Below are 26,995 nucleotides of genomic sequence, written 5' to 3'. Positions count from 1 at the left end.
ACCACCCTGTATGATCCAGATGTTGGTTGTTTTGGGACATTTGGTGTCCACATTTAATCACAATCAGCTCTTAAGACTTTAAACTATAACAGCTCAAGTCTCCACACACCTGAGCCTTAAGACACAGATGAGGTGTGTCTGCTGTCTTGGTACTATTGTACTTGTCAACAATCAGCTTCAAAAATAGGATACAGTGCTGTTATTTAAACAGTTACAAGTGCACAATTCTGACCACGTGCTTGATTTGCAGGCTGCTTGCAGAGAGTGATTTATATTATCAAAATGTATCTAATTAAATATTAATTTCATTAATGTGAACAAGCTTCCAGCTCACAATTCGGCCCTAATAAGTTTTTCTTATCTCTGTTTTTATGTTCTTGCCTTTCGTTGCTTGTCGTAATGGCTGAATTTCAGTTAGTCTTTTTAATTTTACACACAATTTACACACAGACTAAATAAAGATTCCTTTACAGTAACTATAATGTGGATTGCTGAAAACAAATATATATATATTTTGTTGGAGTGATGACTCGAAACACAGAATTAGCACACAGTAAATTTAATATTTTACCCTTGAAATTCTGGTTCGTACATTGAAGTGGATATTTTAATTCTCACAACGTACAAATTATGTAAACCAAATACAAACTCAGCTCGGAAGTATTCACAGTTACAAAGATGGCTCATTCTACTGTAACGATAAACTCAAGTCAGCAGCAGCATTTTGAGGGGTCTGACTCTGAGACTTGTACAAGCCCACTTTCCAAACTGCAGGCGTGTAACAGAAAATAGGTAACATGTAGCAGAAGAGTCTAGACTAGCTGTAACAAACCAGAAAGATAAGAAATGCTGTTAATGGACAGTCTAGTTAGTCTTTGTTCACAGTATTTATAACTAGTTCAAGTCCTTTTTATATAAATAACTAAATCTATATCTTCCTACTTAGATAGACAGATATAGATATATACACTCACTGGGCACTTTATTAGACACACCAGCCCAACCCTAAAACCAATAACCATACATACTAAAGTCATTTGAATCTCCCTTCTTCCCCATTTTAATGCTCACTTTGAGCTTCCGAAGATTATCATCTATGTCTCTAAATGTACTGAACTGGCTAAATAGACTAACCAGTTGAACTTGTGTATCTAAAAGAGCGCCCAGTGAGTGTATGCTTTTTTTTTTTTCTTCATAGGCACACACATAAAGCTTTCAGATACCTGATTTCAACTATATAAGCAACAAGAATAAATCACTTCACTAAAAATAGAAAAATAACAGCCAAGTCAAACATCGGTAAAATACAGGGAGCAGTTTGCGTTAACATTCCTCAGCACTGACAGCCAAAACATGCGGCGTGTATATTAGTAAGATGAGGAAAAAAACTTCATAATGCCTCAAAACATATACAAAAAAGTAACCAATCAATCACAAATGAGTGTGTTTACATATATATAAAAAATAATCCATCCTCCCTTTGACTGCTCATATTTATCTTGTCAAATGAAAAAGATGTTCTTTACAGAGCCAGGCCAGCTGTTACCCTCTGTTTTCACTTTATATGCTTCTGCAGAGTATAGCTTCACATTTACTGTAGAAAAGTGGTATCCACATTCTCATCTCCTTCTTAGGAAGAACTCATATAAGTGCATTTCCCTAAATGTCAAAGGCAACTGATTCCTGATCACATCTTTTTTGATGGGAAAGATTCCCCAGCCAAAGCTTGAGAACATTCCCATCATTGGAGAATTCCCAGTTGCATGAAAGGGGCAGTGGTTTCCATTTTTGCCTCATAGAAAGAGGTTCCTTGGAATAAAGTCCACTGGCTACCTGGGCCCTTTCTGTATGAAGCTTGTATGTTCTCTCTGGATACTCCAGCTTACTCCCAGAGATATGTATGGAGTTAGGTTAATTGGTAATTTTAAACTTGCCATGAATGGTTAGACTGGTGACCTGTACTGGGTTTACACTGCCTTTTTGCCCTATGACACAGCCGGAGTAGGTTCCAACACTCGCCCCGGCAACTGGATAAGCACAAGGTGGATGTATGAATGTGGTTTACATATAAATAAAACATAATAATGACATTTTTGATGAATAAATATTATGTACTTCCCTTCCGTGACACTAAATTGTTGACGAAATGTAAGGATCACACTCCACAGGACAGTAGGAGAAATCCACAAAGATAGAAGGGAGAAACTGGGAAAATGATGTAGTGAAATTATCTGAAGAATCACTGGGCTGACGGATGTTGTTAGACTGCAGCAATGAGTTAAAGCTGCTTTGAGAAAAAGGATGCTTGAGGGAACTGATTTCTGTTGTGCGAGAAGGTAAAACAGCGGAAGAAGATATACTGCTTAAGTCAGAGAAGGAAGCGGGGATCTGATGGTGCTGCAGAAAATGATGCAAGGTTTTCTGTTCATCCTTGGGCTGTGACTGAGATGGCTCGCTGGCTCCACCTAGCTGCAACTTAACATCATTGACGTTAGCTGTCTGCCAGTTGTACTGGTCACAGGAGAGGTGCACAAGAGGCCCGGGAGTATTCTGGAGCGGTCCGGATAACATGACACTGGAGTAATCTGAGCAGCAGGGGGAAAGATCAGTTGCAGACCTTCTGGTTAATGTTTTCCCTGATCTACTTATGTCAAGTGGAGACCTGAGACTGGAATATGTTCGCAGATTACAGACACCCTGATAGCTGTGGTCCTGATCCAGGCTGGAGTTCTCCAGCTCACCAAGCACAATGACTTCAGAGTATTTGACTGCAGGCTTCTCCGGCAGCACAAGAGGATTCATACTCTGTGGGAAAAAAAGCAATGAAGTCAGACATGCTATCTCTATTCCAAGCTCTTTGCACTGCCACTGCTAAGCACCATACTTTAGGATTTTAAAACAGAACAAAGAGGAACTGTAAAAATGGCAAAAAAGCACAGACTGCTTTCTCTGTCTGCTTGTGTCTCCTGTTCACGTATGTGGCAGCTGAAATGTGAAATACAGAAATTCAAACTGAAATAAACCTACTTTGAAAGACTTTTTAATCTGAATGGGTCATTGTCATTTCAGCTGGCAAAACAACTGCAATTTCATAAAAAATGGCTCTGAGTTGTTGTATATTGTTCAAATAAAAGTATTAATGTTTATATTTCCTTTTTTGACATCAAATCCCAAAGAACTCGAATAACAGCTAGTGTGATAATCGCTGTGATGCTAACTTTGGCTAGTCACAACGAGGTTTAAAGTAAAATGCAGTAAAAATGCATAATGTTGGGAAGCTGTGCTGTGTTGTAATCATTATATGTTGGCCCCAGCACAGCAGACTAGACTTGAAGGGAGGCTGTATGACAGTCAGAGGCGGTGTCAGGTGTTGCGTAGTTGGTATGCTGAGTGCACTGGAAAGGCTGGACTATGCTGGATGTTACTGTAACAACGAAGACTCTGATAAGTGAGCACCCAGGAGAGCTGTCTGTCTCTCTCTGTGTGTCTTTGTTTTTTTTTTATTTGTTTTTGGTCTGTCTCTGGTCTTTTCTGTCTTTTTCCGCTGATGTGCATGTGCTTAAAGGTTGATACCCTGGAGTTTAGCTTCGCTGTTCTGATGTTTTTTCGTTTATTTGACTCTGCTCTTTTTGTAGAAACTCAATAAACATTGCAATGAACTCTGCATTTGTCCAGAGAATCTTTTTTTTTTTTTTAACTCTCCTTTGATCTATAAAGTTGAATACACAAGTGACCGACCAGAGAGAGTTTATCAGCTTGGCTCCAATGACCCACTTTGGGAGACAGCCTCAAGTGGCCATCTGAGGAATTGCAGTTCTTGGCACTTGGCGTGGATCGACAACGGGTATTTTCACTTTCAACTAATTGGGCAGCATATTTTTTTTTCTCATCAAACATTATTTAACAGCAGTGATTTATTTTACAGTATTTCCAGCCACAGATTGGTACAATAAAGTCTGCCCTTTTGAATAGCGGTAAGCTCCATAGAACAAACAGAACAAATGTCAGGCTTTTGCAACTCAAACAATACATGAAAGAAGGATCAATTGATTATTGGTTTTACTGTGATTGGCTGAAAAAACCCGATTTACCTCCAATGTAGTTTTAGGGGCCCAGTGGGACAAGCTACTGTTGGAGGGATCAGGGACATCTTTACATAGCTTCTCTTTCACACTAAACATCACAGAAAATATAAATAAATAAATAAGTAAATAAAAAACGCAAAAATTCATCTCAAGGCTTTGCATGCAATAGCTGTATGTTTGTATAAGATAGATATTTAAATGGATATCTTACATTCCATGCTGTGCTAGGCAGGCCATCAGTATCAGTGCCAATATCGTCAGCACGAGTGGAACGACCACATACATCACTACCGAGATTTCCTCAGAGCCTTCAAAAACACATAAAGTTGTTAAATATAAAGGTGTGTGTGTTTTATGCTTTCTTTTTTTTTACTTTTAAGGTTTGTTTAAGTTTGTCCTCACGTATGTGCACATTAGCTATGGTCCCAGTTTCTCCGGCGCCAGCCTCAGTATTGGCCTGCATGAAGATGGCGTAGTTACCGGGTGACAGATTCTGCAGCGTGTAGCTGCGAGCCTGACCAGGCACAAAAACACCTAAATAAACATGAGAAGCTATAATTGGCAAAATGTGATAAGGTAGGCGATCCATCAAGTCATAACAAATGGAAGGAAAAACAAACATCAAGCCTTTTACCCCTTTTTTCTTGGTTAACTTTATCCTCAAAGGAAAACAAAGACAAGTCGGTTTAACCTTGCACTTCCAAAAGGATTGCTTTTAATAAAGCAGTGTTTAAAAAAAAATGCATGATGTATTTAATCTGTAGTTTTTCATCTATGCTTCACATATCCTTTCGCATCGTAGCGTGTTTTTTTTATGAGTCTGAGGATATGAAGTGGCTCAGACTGCTGCATAGTAAAGGTTTAGTATTGTTAGTCGTGTTTCTGCTGTGTAAATCCGAGAGTGGCTGTTTCGTGATTATGGTAGTTTACAGTACTGTGAAAAAGTCTTACCCCTCATTTCTTTTTATTTTGCTACCAAAACGGGAAGCAGGTGCACCAATTTATTGAAACATATGCAAACAGACATGGAAATACAGTATCTATGTAAATGTTGAGGTCGGGGCTCTGGGGAAGTCACTGTGAAGGGGGGGGGGGTTTCTATCCAAGAATGTTTATAGTGCACTGGCAGTGTGAGGGTTTTTTTTCTCATATTGACAAAATGAAGACACCTAATCAGATGCTTTCCAGGCAGATCAAAATCCGACTTTAAGTTTCTGTGTAATTTCATCAATCTCGTTGAGATTGGGCTAAAATACAGCCTCAACCTGTGACAGAGCCTCCTGTGTTTTACAGATGATTGTTGACACTCACTTTTATACCTCTCCTGAACTTCTCCATATGTTTTGATGGCCAGTTGAACCAAAACGAATACCGCTCATCTCCTGTAGATAGCATTTGGTTTTTTGGCCTGCCAAATCTTCTTTTGTCCTTCCTTTGTCCAGCTGCCTCAAATGCCCAAGGACACACTGCACATCGTGCCAGAATATGCAAAGGTTTCTCTCCCACTCTCCTTTTTCTGAGAATATGCAAATGTTTCAGCTAATACCTCTTAGGAGATCACCTTGTTGGTGCAAAGACATTATTTTATGACTGTGTTATCTTTGGCATTTTTTTTTTACATTCAAATAACGAAATGGGGGGAAAAAAAGCATTAAATGTCTTGAGAAACAATACCAAAAAAAATTAATATAAAAAAAAAAACATAGGACCGAACTTAAAATTTGTAAAAAGCAGCCAATTTGCAGCCAAATATGGAGAACTATTGCTCAGGACCACGTTCTTTTTTTGTACAATGAAGTACTCATAAACTGCTGACTCGTTTATACAGGGATGAAGTTGTTAAAAATAACAAGTATAGGGTCTTTACAATATAAAGCACCTGTGAAGCTGGAGTCTGCTACAGCGGTGATTTGACTAAATGTCTGCCTGCTAACGTGCTAATGGTGACAATAAAAACATCCTGATGTTTAATAGGTTTAGTATTTGCACAAACCAAAGTAATGCAAAAATGATCACCCTGATGGTTAATATGCTGTTACATTTCACAACATTTTTTACTATTATAGTTTGGAAATGTCACTAAAAATGTGCCAAGTTCATGAAAAAGTCTGCCATTATCAGTAAATCTATGTTTGCCAAGTAGATGCTGGATGTTAAACTGAAAGACAATTGCAGCTTGTTGGAGTGAAATGAAACAAAAATCAGATATTGTGTAAGGCCATTTTCATCTTGTTGCTGATCACTTTTGTGTGGCTGTGTATAAAGTAAAGGTGTGTCTTCATATGTGTGTCAGGGACTCACTCCTTGCGGGCTGGTCTCTGGTTCTGTAGTACAGAGTGTAGTTACGGAGGAAACCACGAAGAAGCTCCACAGGTACAGGACTCCAGGTGAGCTCCACCATGCCGCCTGAGATCTGCTGCACTTTTACGTCAATACCAGCTGAGGGTGCTGTGCGGACAGAAACGAAAGCAGGCAGTGCGATGATGGCGATGATAACTAAACCACATGTTGTAAGAAAAAGGCTATACCCTTATTTCCCAACACTATCCAATCTGATTAAATTGTTTGCACCAGGAAACTGAGATGATATCATCTTGCCCAGGAGTAGGTGACCTCCTTCCGTGACAGTGCGCAGCATTTCTATTCTTTTAAAGCTCTTTGAGTGTTCAGATAGAGTATAAGAACCAGTCCATTTACCCCTGTTCAGCATCTTGAGACAATGTCCCTCATTTTGACTGGCTCTGCAGAGCATGCACTTTTCTAATGTCTGCCTTTTTATTATAATGAAATCAAGTTTTAACCTATCTAATGTGATGCCAATCAGTGAAAGTTGCAAATTACCATAAAGTCACAAGCTTTGCAGATTTTAATGAATCTGACGGAAACTCTATTTTCAGAAAAACTGAGTTTTTGTCCTTTTTGCTATTGTTATTTTTCTAATTTTGCACCAAGGGAAAATGTGAAATGAAGTGTGCATGCCATAAAAGTGGCCACTTTCATGAGTAAATTCAGCAGATTCAGCCAACAAAGCAAAAATTAAAACAGCAGCTAAAAGTGACTTGTTTGTGTTGCAATTAGCCTTACCATCCATATCAGCAATGGCGTGATGATGGTTTTCATGATATACAACACGAAGTCATTGGCTTTCATAATGCACAGAGATTATAGTGCAACTCATCTTAAGCATCAATGCTGCCATTCAACTTCTGATTTACCTTCAAAGAAAATATTTATATATATTTCTACTATTCAATCATTGTCCACATGAATTGCACAATTTTGTAAGAGTCTACTTCAGTTGTTAGTTGGATTACTTTGAATATTAGGAACTAATTTGCAAGAACATTTTTTAAGAGGTGGAGCTTGAGCCAACTTGAAATTCGCCCTTGTATCTGCGAAATTATTAGAAAGTTCATCTTTAACAGACGACCTTGAGAGTAGCAGTCACACGCACGGTGGGGAAATTGTGAAGCATTGTGTATTTTTCTTATTGTATTTTTCACAGTCAGAAAAATACACAACCCTCAAAAGCCAAATAACAATCACATCGAGGTTGAAAGGCTACTTTAAAGCTCAGCATGAAACAACTGCAGTGTTGCACAGGCTACATACTTCCTTGCCGTGTGTACGTGTAGAGCGTTGTGTTTTCCCCCGCTCCTCGTTCGCCATACACGGCTCTCACAGAAACAGCATAACGCTCCATTGGCTTTAATCCCTCTGAAAAGAGATCAAACGTGAAAGACACTTTACTTCTCTGCTCTGTGTCTTCCTCATAAATCATCATCTTGATAAGTGGATATTAAGATTGATGGCGCCACAGTTTTAAACAGGCAGAGCTGTATTTTACAGGATTACCTGTGATAACCAGCGATGTCTGGTAGCGATTCAGTTTTTCCCAGTGTAGCGCGCTGCTATTTTTCTCTCTCACCGCAAACCACTCCACCACATAGCTGCTCACAGATGCATCACTTAGAGCCACCCACCGAACCTCCAAGCTACTGCCGTTCAGAGGAGTTGCAGTAATGTGGCTTGGGAATGGTGGCTCTGTGGAGCGAGGAGGAACAAGATGACTACCACGGGATTTAAAAACCAATTGTTAGTGCATCAAATTTTTTTTCTGGCGTCTCTTGGTTGATATTGGTCCCTTATAATGTCATAAATTACCAAAAGTCAGATTAAACAATGGTGTCGGTAAATAATGGTGTATCTGCACCATTATTAGTACAGTTTGCTGTCTAATTTGTTCACAGGATTTCTTTTAGTGTAATACCTGCCCTTCCGCCAATGAAAGATCTCTTTATGACCGACGAATTAACTTTTAACAAATGCGGATGACAAATGCACCAAAAGGCTTTGAAAGGTTCAAAGACCTTCTTTGGGTCCTGTCATGCTTTGCTCCTCAAAAGAACTTTGTCTGCTGTTTCTTTTAAACATGGATAATAACACACTATTCAGTCTTTCCTTTATACTGTTTAGATTGTGTCATGTTTATATTATATAAACTCTGTGTTTTTAAAAGTCCTATACAAATAGTTATTATTTTTATTATTATTATTTTGTAGTAAGAATCAGCCGCATGACATCTGGCGTGTCACTTTATTAAGCATTTTTGTTTCCTGAATTCAGGTTCAGGTCAGGCAGGCTGTTCCTCCCACTCACATCCTCCAGGTTACACTATCAGTGTCCATATGGGCTCTGAAGTCCCCAAGTAGGACAAGTAAGTCTCCGGCTGTGGCACATTTCAGCACTCCAGTCAGGGACCTGAAGAAGGCCAGGTACTCTGCTCGACTGACCCAAAGGCGCAGGGAATCAACCTTCTCGTTTAGTGGGGAAAACCCCAACGTGCAGTCGTCCAACCCCTCTCTAGCAGACTGGTTCCTGAACCCAAGTTGTGGGTTGAGGTGAGCCCAACTATATCTAGCTGGTATCACTTGGCCTCAAGTACTAGGCTCAGGCTAAAGAGGGGACATTCCAATTTCAGCAACTGAGAATCAGATTGTCAAGTCTTTGACAGCTGCCTAATCCCTTAGTTATACTTCAATAGGCTCAGGCTGCTCCAGTAATGCACTGAAGCCCCCCCTCCGTGTTTATGCACAACAATTGCATTAATTGTTGGCGATTGTTAAACTCTGTTGCTCTCTTCCAGAATGTGTCTTTTGCCCTCCCCTCTGCTCTCTTCTCTTTCCTCTCACCTAACCGGTCGCTGCAGGTGGTCTTTACCCTGCAATACAATGCACCTTGAGGCAACTGTCATTGTGAATTTGCTCTATATAAATAAAAATTTAATTAGACTGAATTATGTGGTTGCCTCTTTTGAGTGAGACATGAATACTCTGGTCTACAACTTGGAAAGAATAGGGAAAAGAGAAATAATGGGTGGGGTGGCATGCCTAACTCGGGCATCTTTGTGTTACAGATAAAAATACGGACAGAGATCTTTTAACTACTCCGCAAAAACCTTTTGTGGGAGCCAACTGCCAAATGTCGTCATTATAAGTAGGAACCGCATTATTAGAAACATGTAAGATTCATGACGTTTCCATGGCATGTCAATAAACATTTCACGTTTAATTGGAAAATTTGTCAGAGACCAATAATTGACAAGTTACTTTTAGTATAATCCTCAAAGACAAGTGCATTTGGTCCACTGTGTGCAACTTCAGTAATTATCAGATAATGATAATAATGCAGAAAATCATCTTTTACTAAACAGCGATGCCTACCTGTTTCAGAGGATCCATGCAGCAAAATCTTAGATTTTGGTGACACGCCGGCAGAGGTGGAGGCCGTCAGAGTGCAGAAGGAACGCCCAGCAGGAAGGAGCAAGCTACAGGATGTACTCAAATGGTGCAAATATTTGCAGCTCCCATGATCACTCAAGATCGGAGTGCTTTCTGTCTGGCAAGTCACGTTGTAAAAGACAATTTTGCCATTGGCCAGAAAATGAGGTAACGGCTAAAAACAGAAAGAGAAAGCAGTGACTCAAAGCGATGTAATATTACTGAGATTTTAATTAAGCAATCCTGTTATATAAACACAGATTTTTAAATTCTCTCTCCGTTTTCTCGGGCTGTCTCAGTCTTACTCTAAACCTGAATCAAACTTAAATGCAATAAACGAGTAAGTTTAGGGAGACATAAAAGAAATTAGAGACAGCGTAAGGGTGGAATGGTGATTAAAAACAAATTGAATCCCAAAGATTATTAAACAGTAAAGCTCAGAGTGATAGTCATAAGATATTAAACTAGCGAGCTCAAACTCCCATGCAATTCAACACACACACACACACACACCTTCCAAAGCAGAGAGACGAGTCTCCATCCATTCCTGTGATTTTGTTTCACTCGTCTCCAGAATACTGGTGCTGCAGATGGAGCTGATAGGCGAAAAGAGGGGAAAACATACAAAAATAATTTGAATGAGATCCACCAGAACATCGAGGGACACAGTGAAACTACCTGCTGGCAGTGAACAATTTCAGATTTGTCTTCTACAGCAGGGGTGCTTCCTGTTAAGGAATGATCTAGCTCTTTGCCATTTGTGTCAGCAATTGCTGACACATAACAACACAGGTGGGAGTCATGACGGATGTGATACTACAGTTTATTTGAACTGTGTCTATGATGTCTTTAACACATAGCTGTCTTCACTGTTATTTTTGCCACATAATCAAATCTAGTTCAGAAACAGAGCCTGGAAGCTGGCATAGGCAGCGGTGCCCAAGTATTTATTCTAGGTCATGGTACTGAGGGTTGGTTGGTTTATTTGAGCGGCAGCTGGTCCACCATTTACATGTTAGGTAGAGTCAAACATCTCAAAAAATGATTGCACGTCGCTGACCTGGAAATTGGTACTGAAAGACAAATATAAATAAATGAATAATAACCTTCTCTCTGCATCTTTGTTTTCTGACAGCTTCCCACTGTCCATACAATAGACTAGAGCGTAAAAAAGCATATGAATGCATTTGAAATGAGGAACACACGAAAAGATTCTAGAAGGTTCATCTAGGTTTGTGTAGCTGGTCCACATTTGGTTTTTGGACTAACTGAGTGGGGTGGCTGTAGCTCATTCGGTAGAACAGGTCATGTACTAATCGAAAGGTTGGTGGTTTGATCCCTGGCTGGCAAGATACTAACCCCCACTAACCTCCATCCATCGGCGTGTGAATGGATAGAAAATGCATAGAAAAAGTGCTTTCTTGAATGGGTGCATGTTGTATAAAGCACTTTGAGTGCTCCAGGAGAGTAGAAAAGAGCTATATAAAAATCAGTGCATTTACCATTTACTTAGGACATATCAACTTTGTGATCATAAACATAAAGTTGCTGGGGATGTGGCACTAAGCACTAAACCATCTTGGCTTCATTGGAACTAGGGCACAAAGTGTAGTCGTTAGCCATTTTCATTAGTAAATTAGTGTTTTTATATATATATATATATATATATATATATATATATATATATATATATCCATCCATCCATCTTCATCCGCTTTATCCGGGGCCGGGTCGCGGGGGCAGCAGCCTAAGCAAAGAGGCCCAGACCTCCCTCTCCCCAGCCACCTCCTCCAGCTCATCCGGGGGAACACCAAGGCGTTCCCAGGCCAGCCGAGAGATATAATCTCTCCAGCGTGTCCTGGGTCTGCCCCGGGGCCTCCTCCCGGTGGGACATGCCTGGAACACCTCACCCAGGAGGCGCCCAGGGGGCATCCTTACCAGATGCCCAAACCACCTCAGCTGGCTCCTTTCGATGTGGAGCAGCAGCGGCTCTACTCTGAGCCCCTCCCGGATGGCCGAACTTCTCACCCTATCTCTAAGGGAGATGCCAGCCACCCTTCGGAGGAAGCTCATTTCCGCCGCTTGTATCCGCGATCTCGTCCTTTCGGTCACTACCCACAGCTCGTGGCCATAGGTGAGGGTAGGGACGTAGATCGACCGGTAAATTGAGAGCTTCGCTTTTACACTCAGCTCCCTCTTCACCACGACGGACCGGTGCAGCGTCTGCATTACTGCAGCTGCAGCCCCAATCCGTCTGTCGATCTCCGGCTCCCTTCTCCCATCACTCGCGAACAAGACCCCGAGATACTTGAACTCCTCCACTTGGGGCAGGACCTCATCCCCGACCCGGAGTGGGCACTCCACCCTTTTCCGGCTGAGAACCATGGCCTCAGATTTGGAGGTGCTGATCCTCATTCCCGCTGCGTCACACTCGGCTGTGAACCGCTCCAGTGCGAGCTGGAGGCCCTCACCCGATGAAGCCAACAGAACCACATCATCCGCAAAGATCAGAGATGAGATCCTGAGGCCACCAAAGCGAAAGCCCTCCGCCACTTGGCTGCGCCTAGAAATCCTGTCCATAAAAATTATGAACAGAACCGGTGACAAAGGGCAGCCCTGGCGGAGCCCATCACCCACCGGGAACGAGTCCGACTTATTGCCGGCAATGCGAACCAAGCTCTTGCAACGGTTGTATAGGGATCGAATGGCCCGTAGCAATGGGCCAGACACCCCATACTCCCGCAACACCTCCCACAGGACACCCCGAGGGACACGGTCGAATGCCTTCTCCAAGTCCACAAAACACATGTAGACTGGTTGGGCAAACTCCCATGCACCCTCAAGTATCCTCGAGAGGATGAAGAGCTGGTCCAGTGTTCCGCGACCAGGACGAAAACCGCATTGTTCCTCCTGCATCAGAGGTTCGACTAACGGACGAACTCTCCTTTCCAGCACCCTGGCATAGACTTTCCCGGGGAGGCTGAGGAGTGTGATCCCCCTGTAGTTGGAACACACCCTCCGGTCCCCCTTCTTAAAGATGGGGACCACCACCCCGGTCTGCCAATCCACGGGTACTGCCCCTGATCTCCACGCAACATTGCAGAGGCGTGTCAGCCAGGACAGCCCTACAACGTCCAGAGCCTTCAGGAACTCGGGGCGGACCTCATCAACACCAGGGGCTCTGCCACCAAGGAGTTGTTTAACTGCCTCAGTGACCTCGCCCCCAGAAATTGGCGGGTCATTCCCCTCATCCCCAGACTCTGCTTCCTCCTTGGAAGACGCGTCAGTGGGATTAAGGAGGTCCTCGAAGTATTCCTTCCACCGCCTGACAATTTTCTCAGTCGACGTCAGCAGCGCTCCGCCAGCACTATACACAGTGCAGGTAGAGCACCGCTTTCCCCTCCTGAGACGCCTGACGGTTTGCCAGAACCTCTTCGAGGCAGTCCGAAAGTCTTTTTCCATGGCCTCTCCGAACTCCTCCCACACCCGAGTTTTTGCTTCAGCCACTGCCCGAGCCGCATTCCGCTTGGCCTGTCGATACCTGTCGGCTGCCTCCGGAGTCCCACAGGCTAACCAAGCCCGATAGGACTCCTTCTTCAGCCTGGTGGCTCCCTTCACCTCTGGTGTCCACCATTTGGTTCGGGGATTACCACCACGGCAGGCACCAACCACCTTGCGGCCGCAGCTCAATGCAGCAGCTTCGGCAATGGAGGCGCTGAACATGGTCCATTCAGACTCGATGTCCCCCGCCTCCCTCGGAATGCTGTTGAAGCTCTGCCGGAGGTGTGCGTTGAAGATCTCGCGGACTGGGGCCTCTGCTAGTCGTTCCCAGCACACCCTCACTACACGTTTAGGTGTACCAGGTCTGTCCAGCGTCCTCCCCCGCCACCTGATCCAACTCACCACCAGGTGGTGATCAGTTGACAGCTCAGCCCCTCTCTTTACCCGAGTGTCCAGAACATATGGTCGCAGGTCTGGTGATACGATTACAAAATCGATCATCGACCTACGGCCTAGAGCGTCCTGGTGCCACGTGCACTTATGGACACTCTTATGTTCGAACAAGGTGTTCGTTATGGCCAAACTGTGATTAGCACAGAAGTCCAATAACAAAGCACCGCTCGGGTTCAGATCAGGGAGGCCGTTCCTCCCAATCACGCCCCTCCAGGTCTCGCTGTCGTTACCCACGTGAGCACTGAAGTCTCCCAGCAGGACAACAGAGTCTCCAGGTGGAGCACCTTCCAGCACCCCCCCCCAGGGACTCTAAGAAGGCTGGGTACTCCGAACTGCCACTCGGCGCATAAGCGCAGATGACAGTCAGGACCCGTTCCCCGACCCTAAGGCGCAGGGAACAAACCCTCTCGTCCACCGGGAAAAACCCCAACGTACCGGCAGCAAGCCGAGGGGATATTAAAATACCCACCCCAGCCCGCCGCCTCTCACCAGGGGCAATTCCAGACTGAGACAGAGTCCAGCCCCTCTCCAGGAGACTGGTTCCAGAGCCCAAGCCGTGCGTAGAGGTGAGCCCGACTATATCTAGCCGGTACCTCTCAACCTCACGCACTAACTCAGGCTCCTTCCCCACCAGAGAGGTGACATTCCATGTCCCTATTGCCAGTCTTGGCAGCCGGGGGTCAGTCCGCCAGGGCCTCCGCTCCTGGCCGCCACCCGGCACACAATGCACCCGACCCCTATGGCGCCTCCTGCGGGTGGTGGGCCTGCGGGAGGATGGGCCCATGTCTCCTCTTCGGGCTGTGCCCGGCCGGGCCCCATGGACTAAGGCCCGGCCACCAGACGCTCGCCCTCGGGCACCCTCCCCGGGCCTGGCTCCAGGGCGGGGCCCCGGTAACCCTATCCCGGGCAGGGTAAACTGTTCCCTCTGTGTTTTTTTCATAGGGGTCTTCTGAATCGCTCTTTGTCTGGTCCCTCACCCAGGACCAATTTGCCATGGGAGACCCTACCAGGGGGCAAAAGCCCCCAGACAACATAGCCCCTGGGATCCCTGGGACACACAAACCCCTCCACCACGATAAGGTTGCGATTCATGGAGGAGTATATATATATATATATATATATATATATATGTATAAAAAACACTAATTTACTAATTTGTGTATATATATATATATATATAGTCGTTGTGTGTGTCCTTGGGCAAGACACTTCACCTACCGCCTACTGGTGATGGCCAGAGGGGCTGATGGCGCGATATGGCAGCCTCGCTTCTGTCAGTCTGCCCCAGGGCAGCTGTGGCTACAACTGTAGCTTGCCTCCACCAGTGTGTGAATGTGAGAGTGAATGAATAGTGGAATTGTACAGCGCTTTGAGGGCCCCGCAAAGCGCTGTATAAATGCAATCCATTATTATTATTATTATCATCATTATTATTATTATTATTATTATTATTATTATTATTATTATTATTATATGTAGGGATGGAGTTGTCGTGTTACCACAACCAAGATGAGTGGTTAATAGATGGAAAATAATTATTTAAAAGGGGTCTTTTCCTCCCCCTATGATTGTTTTTATAATCTTCCTTTAGTTATCATTATTACTAGGATCCAACAGTGGATTTAAGCAGAAGCATAGCAACCATTTCCTCTCACCATCTTCTGCTGTCCTTCCCTGAAGTGCTTTGCTCCACATGCTCCATGGACTTGCAGGGCCACGGTAACGGTGGCGAAGCCTGATGGTGTATTCTGTATCAGGTCTAAGGTGGCAAACCACGACAGAGTAGCCTTCCATTGTCACATTTCTGATCTGAAAATCAAGCTGTATAGCAAAAACAAAAAAGAATGAGGTTGTGAAGAAGCAATACATACAGTCTGATGTTTTGTGAAACAATTTAATATCAGTAAATATTTAAAGTGACTTCTTATGCTTTCCAACAAAGTCTTTTTTTTCTATGTTCTGCTGCTTAAAAATGTAACATTCTAAACACAGAAGTGGTGCTGAAGAGGAAGAAAACAGAATGTGTGAAGTTTTGGTTTCTGCAGGTGTGAAAATGAATGAACGTCTTATTTCTGCATGTGCATGCAGTTATAGTAGCGGCTCACCTGCTCAGTCACTGTTTCAATTTGTGAATTCAGATTTCCCTGCTGGATTTCATTGTTAGACACAGGAAAGTCCGATGATACGCGGCTCCAAGTTACATTCAGACACTGAGGAGAGCCACGAACTTCTGTTACGTTGTTCAGGGTGGCTGGAGGCAGCATCACTGAGAAATATGGGAAGAGAGACGTGAGGCATGAGCGATGAGATGGGATAAGCAAAGGGAAAGCAAAACTACCGTACCTTCTGTCCTGCCGGGCTGACATCGAGGGTGCGATGAAAAGCTCTCGCTTCCACCGTGTGCTGTGACTGTGATGCAAAAGTCAATCCTTGAAGTTGAACCATTAAGTCCTATTGTGCAGGTGGTTTTATGCGTGGTGCAGGTGTATGTCTTTTTTGCAGACCTGTTGGCACTTTGACAGAAACAAACATGCACCTACAAGGTCAACGGAGCGCTACTACATGAAAAGAGAGTGATGTTCCAAAAAAAGGCATAAAACCACAAACCCACACAGAAACATGTTGTTCAAATTCACAGTTTTGCATACATCTTGAATAGTAATATCAGCTATATATATATTTTAAAAAAACCTAGAACAAAAAAAAACACTGAGGAAGTGGAAACTGTGTCGAAGCATATCAAATCTCCCATCAAAGCCTCACACGAATGTCATTTTCAAAGGTGATTACACACAAAAGGATTTGCATAGGCACAATGAATTACCATCAAACAACAACACCAGCTCCAACTTGCAAATCTGCCTGCGTGCCAAAGCACAAAGGTGGACCACTGCTGAACGGAGACTTGGGTAATCTCAATGAAATGGATCATTCTGAATCCATCACAGGCACCGATAAACACTGCAGATTGCTAAATCAATGTCAAGTTGACGAGCAGCACACGCTACATCTCACTGAGAAGAAAAATGCAATGAAAAAAAAACCAACCCAAAACTGAGCCTGCCATGACAGATATCAAACTTACATCTAAGACAGTATCAGACAGTTTGCTTCCTGCTTAGCAGCAGCTGCAGAGAAATTTTTTAAAGGACCTAAAGCCATTTCTCAAGTTGAATTTCACAGTCATTAAAACATTAAATTAAAGCCGTTCGTCAAACTCTTTCTAATAACGACCTCTCTTTAATAATAACAGTGATAAAGGATTTGGCACTGGTGACGCAAACTCATACAGAATGATTAGTAGCACAAATCTTTAACAAATTAAACCTGCAATAACTGATCTGTCTTTTCCACTCACAGATAGCGCACACAAGTGCTGAACGCACCGACAAGCGCAATTTGCAATTATGGACAAGCTTTATCGCTTACTTGTAGATCTGTTACTGGTCTCCTGGCAAAAGTGCAACATTCACACTTGTATAAGTTTGCTTTTAGCTATACGTTTTTGTTTCTTTAACTGGCATTTTTTTCTTAGCAAACAGCTGCATGTTGTAGCCTGAAAGACAGGTAAGAGCAGTAAGCGTTCATCATAATAGTAAAATTATGAGTCAGTCTGTGAAACAATGACCTGAAACTTTCCCTTACAGTCCCGTAAAGCTGAGCAGAGCTCAGGTGTTAAGTTCCCTGGAGGTTAATGATAACATGCCCGATGTTTTCATGTTGTTATACACTGAATGTTTTGTTGCAGTGTAGAATAAAGATGCAAGATTAAAAAACTAAAATTACAAAAGGTTTTCCGTGTAGCCAAAGGCTGATTCTTGTAAGGGTTTTTCATCTTTGCCGCCATTGCCCCAAAAGACATCAACAGCGAGTTCTTTTATTGAGAAAAGCTGTTTTTTTTAGACAGAAAATGATCAATTTCAAACATTTTTTTAAAAAAGATACATCTTCAGAAAGACTGAGTGGTACTTTGGACTTTTCATGGGGTTAGTGGACATTGTTAATCTACCAATGTTATACATCAAAAGGGAGAACTTGAGTGAATGAAAGAACAAGAAAAACAAACAAATGGGAAACAAAAGACCTAGTCAACAGGGTGATGAATATGAAAAATGATGTAAATTATAGGCTGCAGGCATCAGATCTCCGAAGAACAACACTGAAGATTTGTGTGTGATGGCCTTTCCAAAATTAAAATACTGTATTATAACATTTTTCAAACAATTGCGTTAAACCTAACAACTGATTCTGATTAGATACTCTGATTAGGGTCTATAAAATCATGATCACAAAAATAGATTTTTACGTTGTTTCTTTTTCACTTTCCTTATCTACATATTATTCAAATGTCTTTGTCTTTCTTTTTATGTAAAAGAACATTTTGTCTCACCTAGATATCTTCTCAACCTGCAGAGTGTATTTCGTTGTTGGTGTGTCTCCGGGCTCCCAGTGGCAGGTGACATTAACTCGATGTATGAACACACAGCCGATTAGCCGAGGGGGTCGGGGGAAGGCCGTGGATGTTGTAATGCAAAACACTGGAAGCATTGAGAGTGGCTGGAGTTAATGACATGGAAAAGCACATGTTGCAGTTCATTGATAAGGATGAGTGTGGTTTTTAGTTTATTGTGTGGTGTAGGCGGGTAAAAGTGGATTTTAAAAAAATAAAATAAAATAAGGACCTTTTATCTATGAGCCAGTCGTTGCATGTCAGCACTCGTGCCTTGCAGTACCTTTATTAAGCAGACTCATCCTTATTAGCAGGATTTATACTGATGCCAGTCTCTTTTGAAGTTTTGATTGATTATGTGTGCTGAAAAAGAATGAGGCTACGCACATTTTAAGCATCAGCGCAACTGTTTTATCATCTCAGAGTGTGAACACAGTGCAGAGAAAGGCTTTCATGTGACTCAGGTATGCAAAACCTCCACTGCCCAAGTCTGACTCACTGTTTTCAAATTTGGGATGGTGAAAAAGAGATGATGAGAAGAATTAATTAGCTTTGAGCCATTTATAAGTTATTTTACCTGAGGTTACAACAGTAGTTCAGGCAAGACGGAACAATATCCTTTCTTGGCTCCTACTGCCATAGCTTGTTTTGCCTGCTGGGTATACCTGTTGTAAGCCAATATAATCATACGCTGGTACAGGTGGACTGATTTCTTCAGAATGATGATAATGCTGACATTCGGGGACTTTTAGCTGTCTCAACTCACCAATCTGCTGCAAGATTAAAGCTAAAAAGAGGCAAAACTTTAAACCGATGATGCATAAATAGGGGATCTGGAGCTGAACTGCAGTTTCTGGCCTCAGGGTGTATACCGGGGATCCTTTGAATCCAGTGGGTTGCACACTGGGGCCTGCATGGATCAGGCTAGTTCCAGTGTAGATGGTCGAGTGGACCGGGCTAAAGGGGAGACTGCAGAGCAATTCAACACCTTGGGCTCTTAGTTGTGTTTCCAAGCTGTTCCTCAGTTGTTTTTCTGGAGTGGCAGGATGCATTCCACTGCTGGGGGAGGACACTGCTGATAGGCAGAGCTCGTGTGATGGGTGTGCATTAGTGCAAGTAGCACTTTCGTGAATGTCTTGCAAGCGGAACATTGCATTGCAACAGGAGGTTTACTGCTATTGAAGTCCCCTGTCACCTATGTTAATAATAATAATAATAATAATGTGCCACTTACGACATGCTTCTAGTCATCCGACAAATGCTTGCCGAATTACGCACTCCGTGTTTTGGTCTTCACAGGCTTAAATAACAAAATGTTGTGCTCCACTGCATTCACTCACTTGTTGATAAGCTTGTCTGCTAATTGGTGTTTTATGGGTATTATACAGTAGAATAACAAAACGGTGTGGTATAAAACCAAAAACAATAACCTGGGAGGAAAGTAGAGGGATGTGGTGTGACATGTTGTGGTTGTAACTTTCTCATGCTTGGTGAGATTCTGTCATTTAAATAACAAATTATTACCTGGTTCCACTAACGACACTTCCAGAAATACCAGCACATCCTCACATATTGTTTGAAAGTTTGCGCTGGATGATAACAAACAGCAGAAAGATAACAAAGTTAAACATTACCCAGGACGAGTCCAGCCCCCAGCAGCCAGGTCCACAACACAGCTGGACTCCGCTCCATGAAGACCAACTGCTTTTTCACCCACTCACTCCCATCATGCTACATGCAAATCAAGGACTCTTCAAGGACTCTGCACGCTGTTCCGCAAAATTGCTAAAAAGATTTGTGAAGTGTCAGCACAGGATGCCTGATAATGAATAGCTTTAGTGGTTAGATTACATCATTTCCATTGAATGCATTTCTGTAAGTTAAAAACAGTTTCACTACAACATTTTTTTTTTACTGCTTTGAGTTCCTTGGCATTGCACCATAGGAAACGCACCAACCAATGTGACACATAGCAGTTTGTGCAAGTGACTTCCTAAAGTTTGTGAAAGTTTGCAAGTGGTGACTAGATCGATCACAATAAACAATTTCACATCTGACTTTTCCCCTTGACAGAAAACAAAGCTCCCCTCGGGGTGGGAGCTCTTACTCAGTGTGTAGGCGCACACCAATACAAAGCCACTCCAGATTTTTTGGTTATTTAAAGTCAGAATAGAAAACAGCATTTTAAAATGGATTATCATTATAGCCCATCTAATACATCTCTCACAATCTGATATATTGGTATCTGCATACATAGTAGCCTGAGTCAAGGGTCGTTGCAGTAAGCTGATACTGCTACCTAGTTAAACTGCAAGCAAAGTAACCAATGGCCCAGATGTTGTGCTTTAAAAACATTGTGAACTTTATACATTTATTGATGTACTAATATCAGAACTTTTATGTGCAAAAAGGTGCCAATCAGAATCGCCCATAACAAACTTCACTCTGAAATCTAAAGTTACATTTGTGCTAGATTCATAGTTTTCAGATTGAGGAGACAGTGACTGAGAGTTTTAGATGCAACTTGTTTTGGGTTCATAAAACAGTTTGATTATTTAATTTAATTATTTAAAGGAAGCTTACTTTCAGCTAAAGCACAGTGCGTGTAATATATAGAAGATTATAAACTATTCGCTGATTTACTGTGTTTAGTGCTTCTAAACACAGAAATGATATAGCATAGCTTTCAAGTATTCCACCTTTGCACGAATAGCATTATTAATAGACGTAAAATGCTTTAAATATATTGAAGAAAAAAAATCAGGAAATTCTTAAGTCACACACTGGATCTTTATTAATCAAAACAAGTTCAGTAGAAATCAAAATCATCAAATCTTTGAAGGTTGGAAGTTAGTCAGAGTTAAACATTGCTCAAGTGTTCCTTTTTATTATTATTATTATGCATATAAACGAATCACTGGACTACAGGATGACCCCAATCAATTTTTTTATTGGATCACTGTTACTCCAATTTTTATTTGATGGGCTCTCGCAACCTGTTTCTATTGTAACTCAGCAGGTTCACAACAGGACATTAACAGCTGGAGTACTTTGGCTTTCTGGTCATTCCTGATCACTTTCCACATTTATTTAATTTAATTTAAAATGCGTAATAGCGAAATGGTTACGATGCTTTTTGTTTTTGACCAGCTGATCAAAATAGATTTGGGTAAAACATCGCAACAAAGTGAACTCGAAATTTGCAAATAATGGGCGATTTTTTTTTTCGAACTGAAAAAGCCAACTTCTCAACCAACTCACTAATAACGATGCGCGAAAGCACCAATGAGAGCTCAAGGAATAAAGCAACAATCACTTTTAATCACTCATTATGAATTGTGGTAGCAGATTTTCTCGTCAACAAACCGCTAACACTTGAGCAGCTTGACAGGTTGTCTTTTTGTTTGCTTACTGAAGCGTTAATCACGTTAAACAGCAGAACAAATATGCGCTATGTGAGTTTCAACCAAAGTTGCAATTCATGAAACGAAACGAGCGGCTGCAAAATGTTAAAATCCGAACTCCTCTTACCGGATTATGCCCGAACGATACCCGTCTCGTAGAGTTCATCTACAGCATTTGCGCAAAATCTGCCGCCTGTCACCTCGAAGTAAACACACCAGTACCGCCCCACTCCGTGCCCAATGTGTGGCGTGCTGTTGCCTAACTGCGGATCGAGGTCCCCCCAAACGGTCACTTTTATATAGTCTACATTTACACGTCACAAATATCTCATAACTTTTTCTATAAAGAAAAACAAAACAAAACAGGTTTCACTTTCCCGCATTCTATGTTGTGGCCAGTTTACACAGAAACTACTCTAAAACCATTAGGCGCATCTGCACTATAATAATAACAATCGCTTCCTTTCAGCTATTACCTTTCTTAGCCCCGAAATTGGTCTGCAGTGTGTAAAACTGATGCATGGGGCTTGTGTTAACAATAACTATAAAAGCAATTAAGACGTGAAGGATGTATTACAGGATATGTGTTGCATAATGTCACAAAGAAACTTCATCTGTGGGTAAGAATAGCCCCCCAGTTGGTCTAATCAACCTGCAATTAAGCATGTTGTTCATCATTACCAAAGATGCACAACAATAGTCTTTAAAAAAAGATATTTCACACACAAGCATGTTTTTAAGGGAAATAAGGAGAATAATTACACTTAACAGCAGCTTTATCCTGGCAAAAATTAGACGGGTAAAATCAGGAAATCTTCAGTTAATACAGTAAGTCCACAGTGGCAAATATCCAAGGGCTTAAACACTAAGATGTTGCAGTAGTCTTTTACCTATGTGCATAGCTATTCATGCAGCAGAACAAATAACAAAGCTTAGTCATTATTTCACAAGGAAAACACTTCATCACGATTACAGTCTTCGGCAAGGAAAATGGAACAATCAACAGCTCTCTGGGGTGTTTGCCATCACTGCTCTTACTCTGAGCTGCATTTGCGAGACAGAGGCAAACAGAGCTGTTGTATTCTGGGAGAGGGGCTGGCTGATCGGGCTCCCCGGCTGATCGTGTATGGGTCATATCCCTCATACAGAGCCTTCCTCTCTTTAGGACTGGACAGATCAAGAAGTCTTTGGCTGGTTATGTAGCTCTTTGCAGCTTTGGAAACGGACCAGCACACTGGGCGGTCTCCTTTGAACTCGGGGTGGTCATTCTTCGGAGCTAGGGCAACAAGGGTGATTGTGTCAACTAGCAGACAATACAATGCAAGTTTAAACACATGAAAAAAGTCTAGACAGCTTGGAAAAAAAAGCAACTCAATTCTAAAAACAAATTTGTATTCAGACGAACCCCCACGAACAAGAAGTGGAACTACTTCAGTAACCTAAAGAAGTCCAGTTGCCTTTATTTCAAGCTCTCTAGAAAACCTTTACCTGGGTGACTGAGAGCCTAGACAAGCAAAGAAAAGCAAGCAGGTGAAAATTGCAAGGTGGAAAAAAATAGGCTTACTGGCGAGTAGCTCTATGTGTGCAGATGCTTTAGAGGGCAGGTGGATTACTTGTACATGTTTAGATTCGTGCCTGGATTTCTCCAGAACCTGCCTTCGCTTTGGCTGGGCGAGCTGGCAGATCCGTGAAGTGGCAACAGCTCTCTGTGTGCTTACCTGGAATCAAATTTGTAAATAAGCCGATTAAACACAAAGAAGAATGGTGTCAGTCAGGTGTTTTTCATCCTGTCCATATGAAACATGGATTTATAGTCATGTCACACACTTTAAATTGAAATGTATCACACCTAATTAGATAAATTAAGTTAAAAGGATGTACAGGCAATCACACATCTCAGGATTAGGGAAGTTATTAACTTTGATCATCCTAACTTTCCTTGAAGGGAAAGTCAAAGCCAACCACAAAACACCTGGACCTATTCATGCTTTCAGAATACAAAACCAGTAAAAAACACAAGACGGCTCTGTTGAAAGTTATAATATAATTATATAATATATTTTAAAGTTTTGGCGCTTTAAATACCGGACATTCTGGCCTAACTAACACAGTAGGCTGTGGAGTTTAAAAGACTTTGTGGCAGGTATGGTAAACTAGCAGTCATCTAACAATGCACCACATATTCATTTATTTTCTCTCAGGAAATAGTTTGTGTTACTCACAGGGACCGACAACGGGCAGGCGGGCTGCCAACCAGCTGCAGGCGCCCGAGGTTGAGCCAGATGACACACCCGTTTGGATGGGACGGCCTTAAGCGCCCATTCACTGACCTGCCAAATGGGAGAAATTCTGAGGAAGGACATAAAGATGGAGAGAGCTATAAAAAAAAAAGGTCTTGCAGGTACAGTTTAGCTACTGCCTAATTTGACATGTTTGTTTGTGACATGTGTAGTGCCAAGAAAATTACTATAAATAGGTTTTCTCGTTATGTCAGGGCCAAGGCCTCTAAAGGGAAGGCTTCAGAAGCTTCAGGCTTCATGAATGTCTGCACTTTACTCTGCTGCAGATATGCACACAGAAAATTCTGAGAGGTCTGATTGCAAACACTGATGATGAATGTTTTATCACTTGAATCCAATCAAACAAGTTTCTTATCTTGGTTTACTGGATCTTGCTAATAATATTAGTACAACATAAGAGATCTTAATGGGGACAGGGTGACAAAGCTGTGGGAAAATCTAACATTAAAAACTTTTTAAAAAAAGGAACAAGAAACTAGAAAACTGACTCATATCGTACGTATAAGAGCACATAAATGTTTCTGATAAAAAAACAACAACATAAAGTTATTAAGAAACTGCCCAAAATAAGTCGCGCATTTATTAGAAGTCTATTATATTTACGTGACTTGATTGTAGAACTTTCTACTTATGCACAAGTCCGACCAGCGGGGGGTTAACTCTGTTGAAAACAAAATAACAATTATGCACGGTGTTACAAAAAGGCAGCAAAGATCAAGTTTGCCAAGAGAAGAAAAAAGGAAAAGATTGGTACACAGACCAATTTTAGTGGTTAATCCGCTTCTTTCTGGTGGAAGCTTATCCAGCCAGTAAACAGACCGACTGAAAAACAGAAAAGAGCCCATTTGTGAAAAAGAAAGCGACAAAGACAGAGAGCTTCGTTAAAGGGTGTGATTCAGACCTACCGGTCTGGATATCTTAGTCTGTTTGGTTTGGGTTGAGCCAACTGCTGTATCCGAGTCGCCATGGAAACACTTTATGCAACTGGGAGAACACTTTGTTGCTAAAATGATTCAGTTGTAACAAAAGAGTGTTTCTCAATTACAACCACATACTTTTATATCTGAGACAGCACATTTGTCAGTAGTTCTGGTCGATCATTATCATAATGGTAGTCTCAGATGAAGCTGAAATGCTTGAGTGGCTTGGGATTCATAACTTTTAGTTGCCTAAAGATGACGATACAATGTCTGAATAAAAGCATTAGGATGATTGTTACTTTGGTATAGTTCTCCAGTGTTCTTGAAGGGTATTCAAAGCTCTTTTTTAGATGTTGGCTAACTTTTGCTCCATTTTCTATCAAGATGATCCTGCAATGCTTCAATAATGTTGATATAGTTTTTAATAATGTTTTTCTATCCAGGTACGCCTTTACGTCACTGACAGAGATCACTATCATCTTGAAAAATCAAGCTGTTGCCAATCACATGCTTTCCATGATAATGCATGATGGATCAAAGCCTGACAATACTTTTCTGTGTTCATAATTGAGTCGTTTTTTTTTTTTTTTAAAGATCTCCAACAACGCTGGCTGAAATGGCCCCAAACAATGACAGAGCTCTACAGATGTTTTACTGATGCTGTAGACACTAACTGTTGCACCTCCCCGATGACCTTTACTGTACATACAGTTGATGTTGTCAGCTTAAAAATTCCAAACTCAGATTCTTTTCACCTCGTTTCACTTCCTAAAAAAATAACTTCTTGACATCTTTTCCAATAAGACCGTTTCTGATAGGTCATGAGTCAGATCCATATCGATTTTTCCCTTTTTTTTTAAATTAAGGACATGACTTTCAGATACTGTATATCTACTGCAGATAGTCTTTTAGGCCTGGCAATTCGTTTGTCCTCCCCTTGTCAAGTTTCCTAAACATTTTTAAGAACACATTACACACGATGCTGAGACATGCCAAGTTTTTGGCCAATATGTCATTGGGAATCACCTTGTTGGTGCATAAATGTTATTTTATGCCTGTCAAACTATGTTCTCTTTGGCTTTTTTTTTCATAGAACCAACTAAAGAAATGGGAACAAATGATCGGCTTTTATAAAAAGTGTCTAAAGACAATATTTAAAATTGTTTTTTTGTTAAGTTGTCTGATATTTTTAACCACAACACCATCAACTATTGCTTAAAATCACTTTTGAAAAACAACCGAAAGTCTGACTGTTTGGAAGCAAAACATAATGCATGAGGAAAGACTCAAGACTTTTTCCAAGTAGTGTAACAAGCCTGATTAGTTGTCTAGGCAAAACGAGAGTTTTAATACCTTTGTATAATTTTTTGTCTGTAGCTACCATTACAAAGCCAAGTGCATTATACCCTTCCAAAACTGCTCACACTATAAATAGCAGAAACCAATTCACACAATTAGCTTTAACATATAACAGTACTTTTTCAGTTACCTTAAAGCTATACTTACCTGTCCTGCAGCTGAGGTAGCAGCTTTCTGTGCTGACACCGAAACCTGCTGGTTGCTGTGGTAACAGGTGACAGTACACCTGCCTATGTTGAATGTGCTTGGCAAAGCGAGATCGTCTCCCACTTGCTGCTCGCATAAATTTCTCATTTTGTCATTGGCAGTGAACAGCTGCAATGTGAGATAAGACCTACATTTAACTTTAACTAGCATTCGTACTTCATTCATTCTTCAACTGCAAAAATACTAAAGATTTAGTTACTATATTTTTGTTTACATAAACTACAAATGGGCATGAATATCATGATTCCTTTGAATATTTTTCCCTATATTGGAAGGACTGTATAGCATAGACTTAAAAAAAACAAGAATTAGATGCAGAAATTTGGATTCATTTCTCCAGTCCAGACAACTGACCTGGCCAAGACAAATTAATTTCTCATCAGTGATTGAGACTGACTTATCAGTCATAAAAAAAAAAAAAATCATCGGTATAAAAAGTTTGACAGCACTCACTGGAGTGATCAATACTCATCAATGGGAAATTCCAAGGAACTCTGTGAAGAGCTAAGACTGAAAACTGTGCACAAGATGGAAGG

General features: G+C 41.7%; 2 protein-coding genes across 4 annotated transcripts; both read right to left on the bottom strand.

Annotated features, from left to right (window-relative positions):
• Positions 1-551: 551 nt before the first annotated feature.
• Positions 552-22,165, bottom strand: LOC102795576 (interleukin-31 receptor subunit alpha). Its single transcript, XM_087832680.1, has 15 exons — positions 21,801-22,165; positions 19,904-20,054; positions 18,210-18,357; positions 16,163-16,332; positions 15,925-16,085; positions 15,475-15,640; positions 10,379-10,461; positions 9,809-10,040; positions 7,941-8,129; positions 7,698-7,802; positions 6,387-6,533; positions 4,488-4,619; positions 4,297-4,393; positions 4,092-4,173; positions 552-2,805 (listed from the first exon to the last, which is right to left on the bottom strand). Exons 2-15 carry the CDS (start codon positions 19,959-19,961, stop codon positions 2,131-2,133), a joined length of 2,445 nt encoding a protein of 814 aa, XP_087688806.1. The 5' UTR covers positions 19,962-20,054; positions 21,801-22,165; the 3' UTR covers positions 552-2,130.
• On the bottom strand, positions 21,046-26,430 carry spmap2 (sperm microtubule associated protein 2). Of its 3 annotated transcripts, XM_035911002.2 has the most exons (7): positions 26,400-26,430; positions 24,879-24,976; positions 24,734-24,795; positions 24,577-24,634; positions 23,896-24,022; positions 23,238-23,391; positions 21,046-22,949 (listed from the first exon to the last, which is right to left on the bottom strand). In XM_035911002.2, the coding sequence occupies exons 2-7, from the start codon at positions 24,938-24,940 to the stop codon at positions 22,708-22,710; spliced, it is 705 nt and encodes a 234-aa protein (XP_035766895.1). In that variant the 5' UTR covers positions 24,941-24,976; positions 26,400-26,430; the 3' UTR covers positions 21,046-22,707. The 3 variants fall into 3 exon arrangements, with proteins under 3 accessions (XP_035766895.1, XP_006798422.1, XP_035766896.1); XM_006798359.3 differs by having other exon boundaries at positions 24,577-24,795; XM_035911003.2 differs by lacking the exons at positions 24,577-24,634; positions 24,734-24,795.
• Positions 26,431-26,995: the final 565 nt, after the last annotated feature.

Source organism: Neolamprologus brichardi, chromosome 19, assembly GCF_056152115.1.
Source record: "Neolamprologus brichardi isolate AB-2024 chromosome 19, ASM5615211v1, whole genome shotgun sequence".
NCBI classification, from domain to species: domain Eukaryota; kingdom Metazoa; phylum Chordata; class Actinopteri; order Cichliformes; family Cichlidae; genus Neolamprologus; species Neolamprologus brichardi.
Note: the sequence above shows the minus strand (reverse complement) of the source record. Positions and strands in the feature narration are given on the sequence as shown.

Bases quoted from the DNA above. Each gene is read 5' to 3' on its own strand.
- LOC102795576 (XM_087832680.1), bottom strand. From the start codon at position 19,961: ATGGAGCGGAGTCCAGCTGTGTTGTGGACCTGGCTGCTGGGGGCTGGA. The intron at 16,333-18,209 runs GTGAGACAAAAT...TTTCTGTCAAAG, and splicing joins CAGGTTGAGAAGATATCTAG to TGCCAACAGGTCTGCAAAAA. The intron at 16,086-16,162 runs GTACGGTAGTTT...CATATTTCTCAG, and splicing joins TCAGCCCGGCAGGACAGAAG to TGATGCTGCCTCCAGCCACC.
- spmap2 (XM_006798359.3), bottom strand. From the start codon at position 24,940: ATGGCGACTCGGATACAGCAGTTGGCTCAACCCAAACCAAACAGACTA. The intron at 24,796-24,878 runs GTAGGTCTGAAT...TCTGTTTTTCAG, and splicing joins AGACTAAGATATCCAGACCG to TCGGTCTGTTTACTGGCTGG. The intron at 22,950-23,237 runs GTAAGCCTATTT...TTGTTGCCCTAG, and splicing joins ACACATAGAGCTACTCGCCA to CTCCGAAGAATGACCACCCC.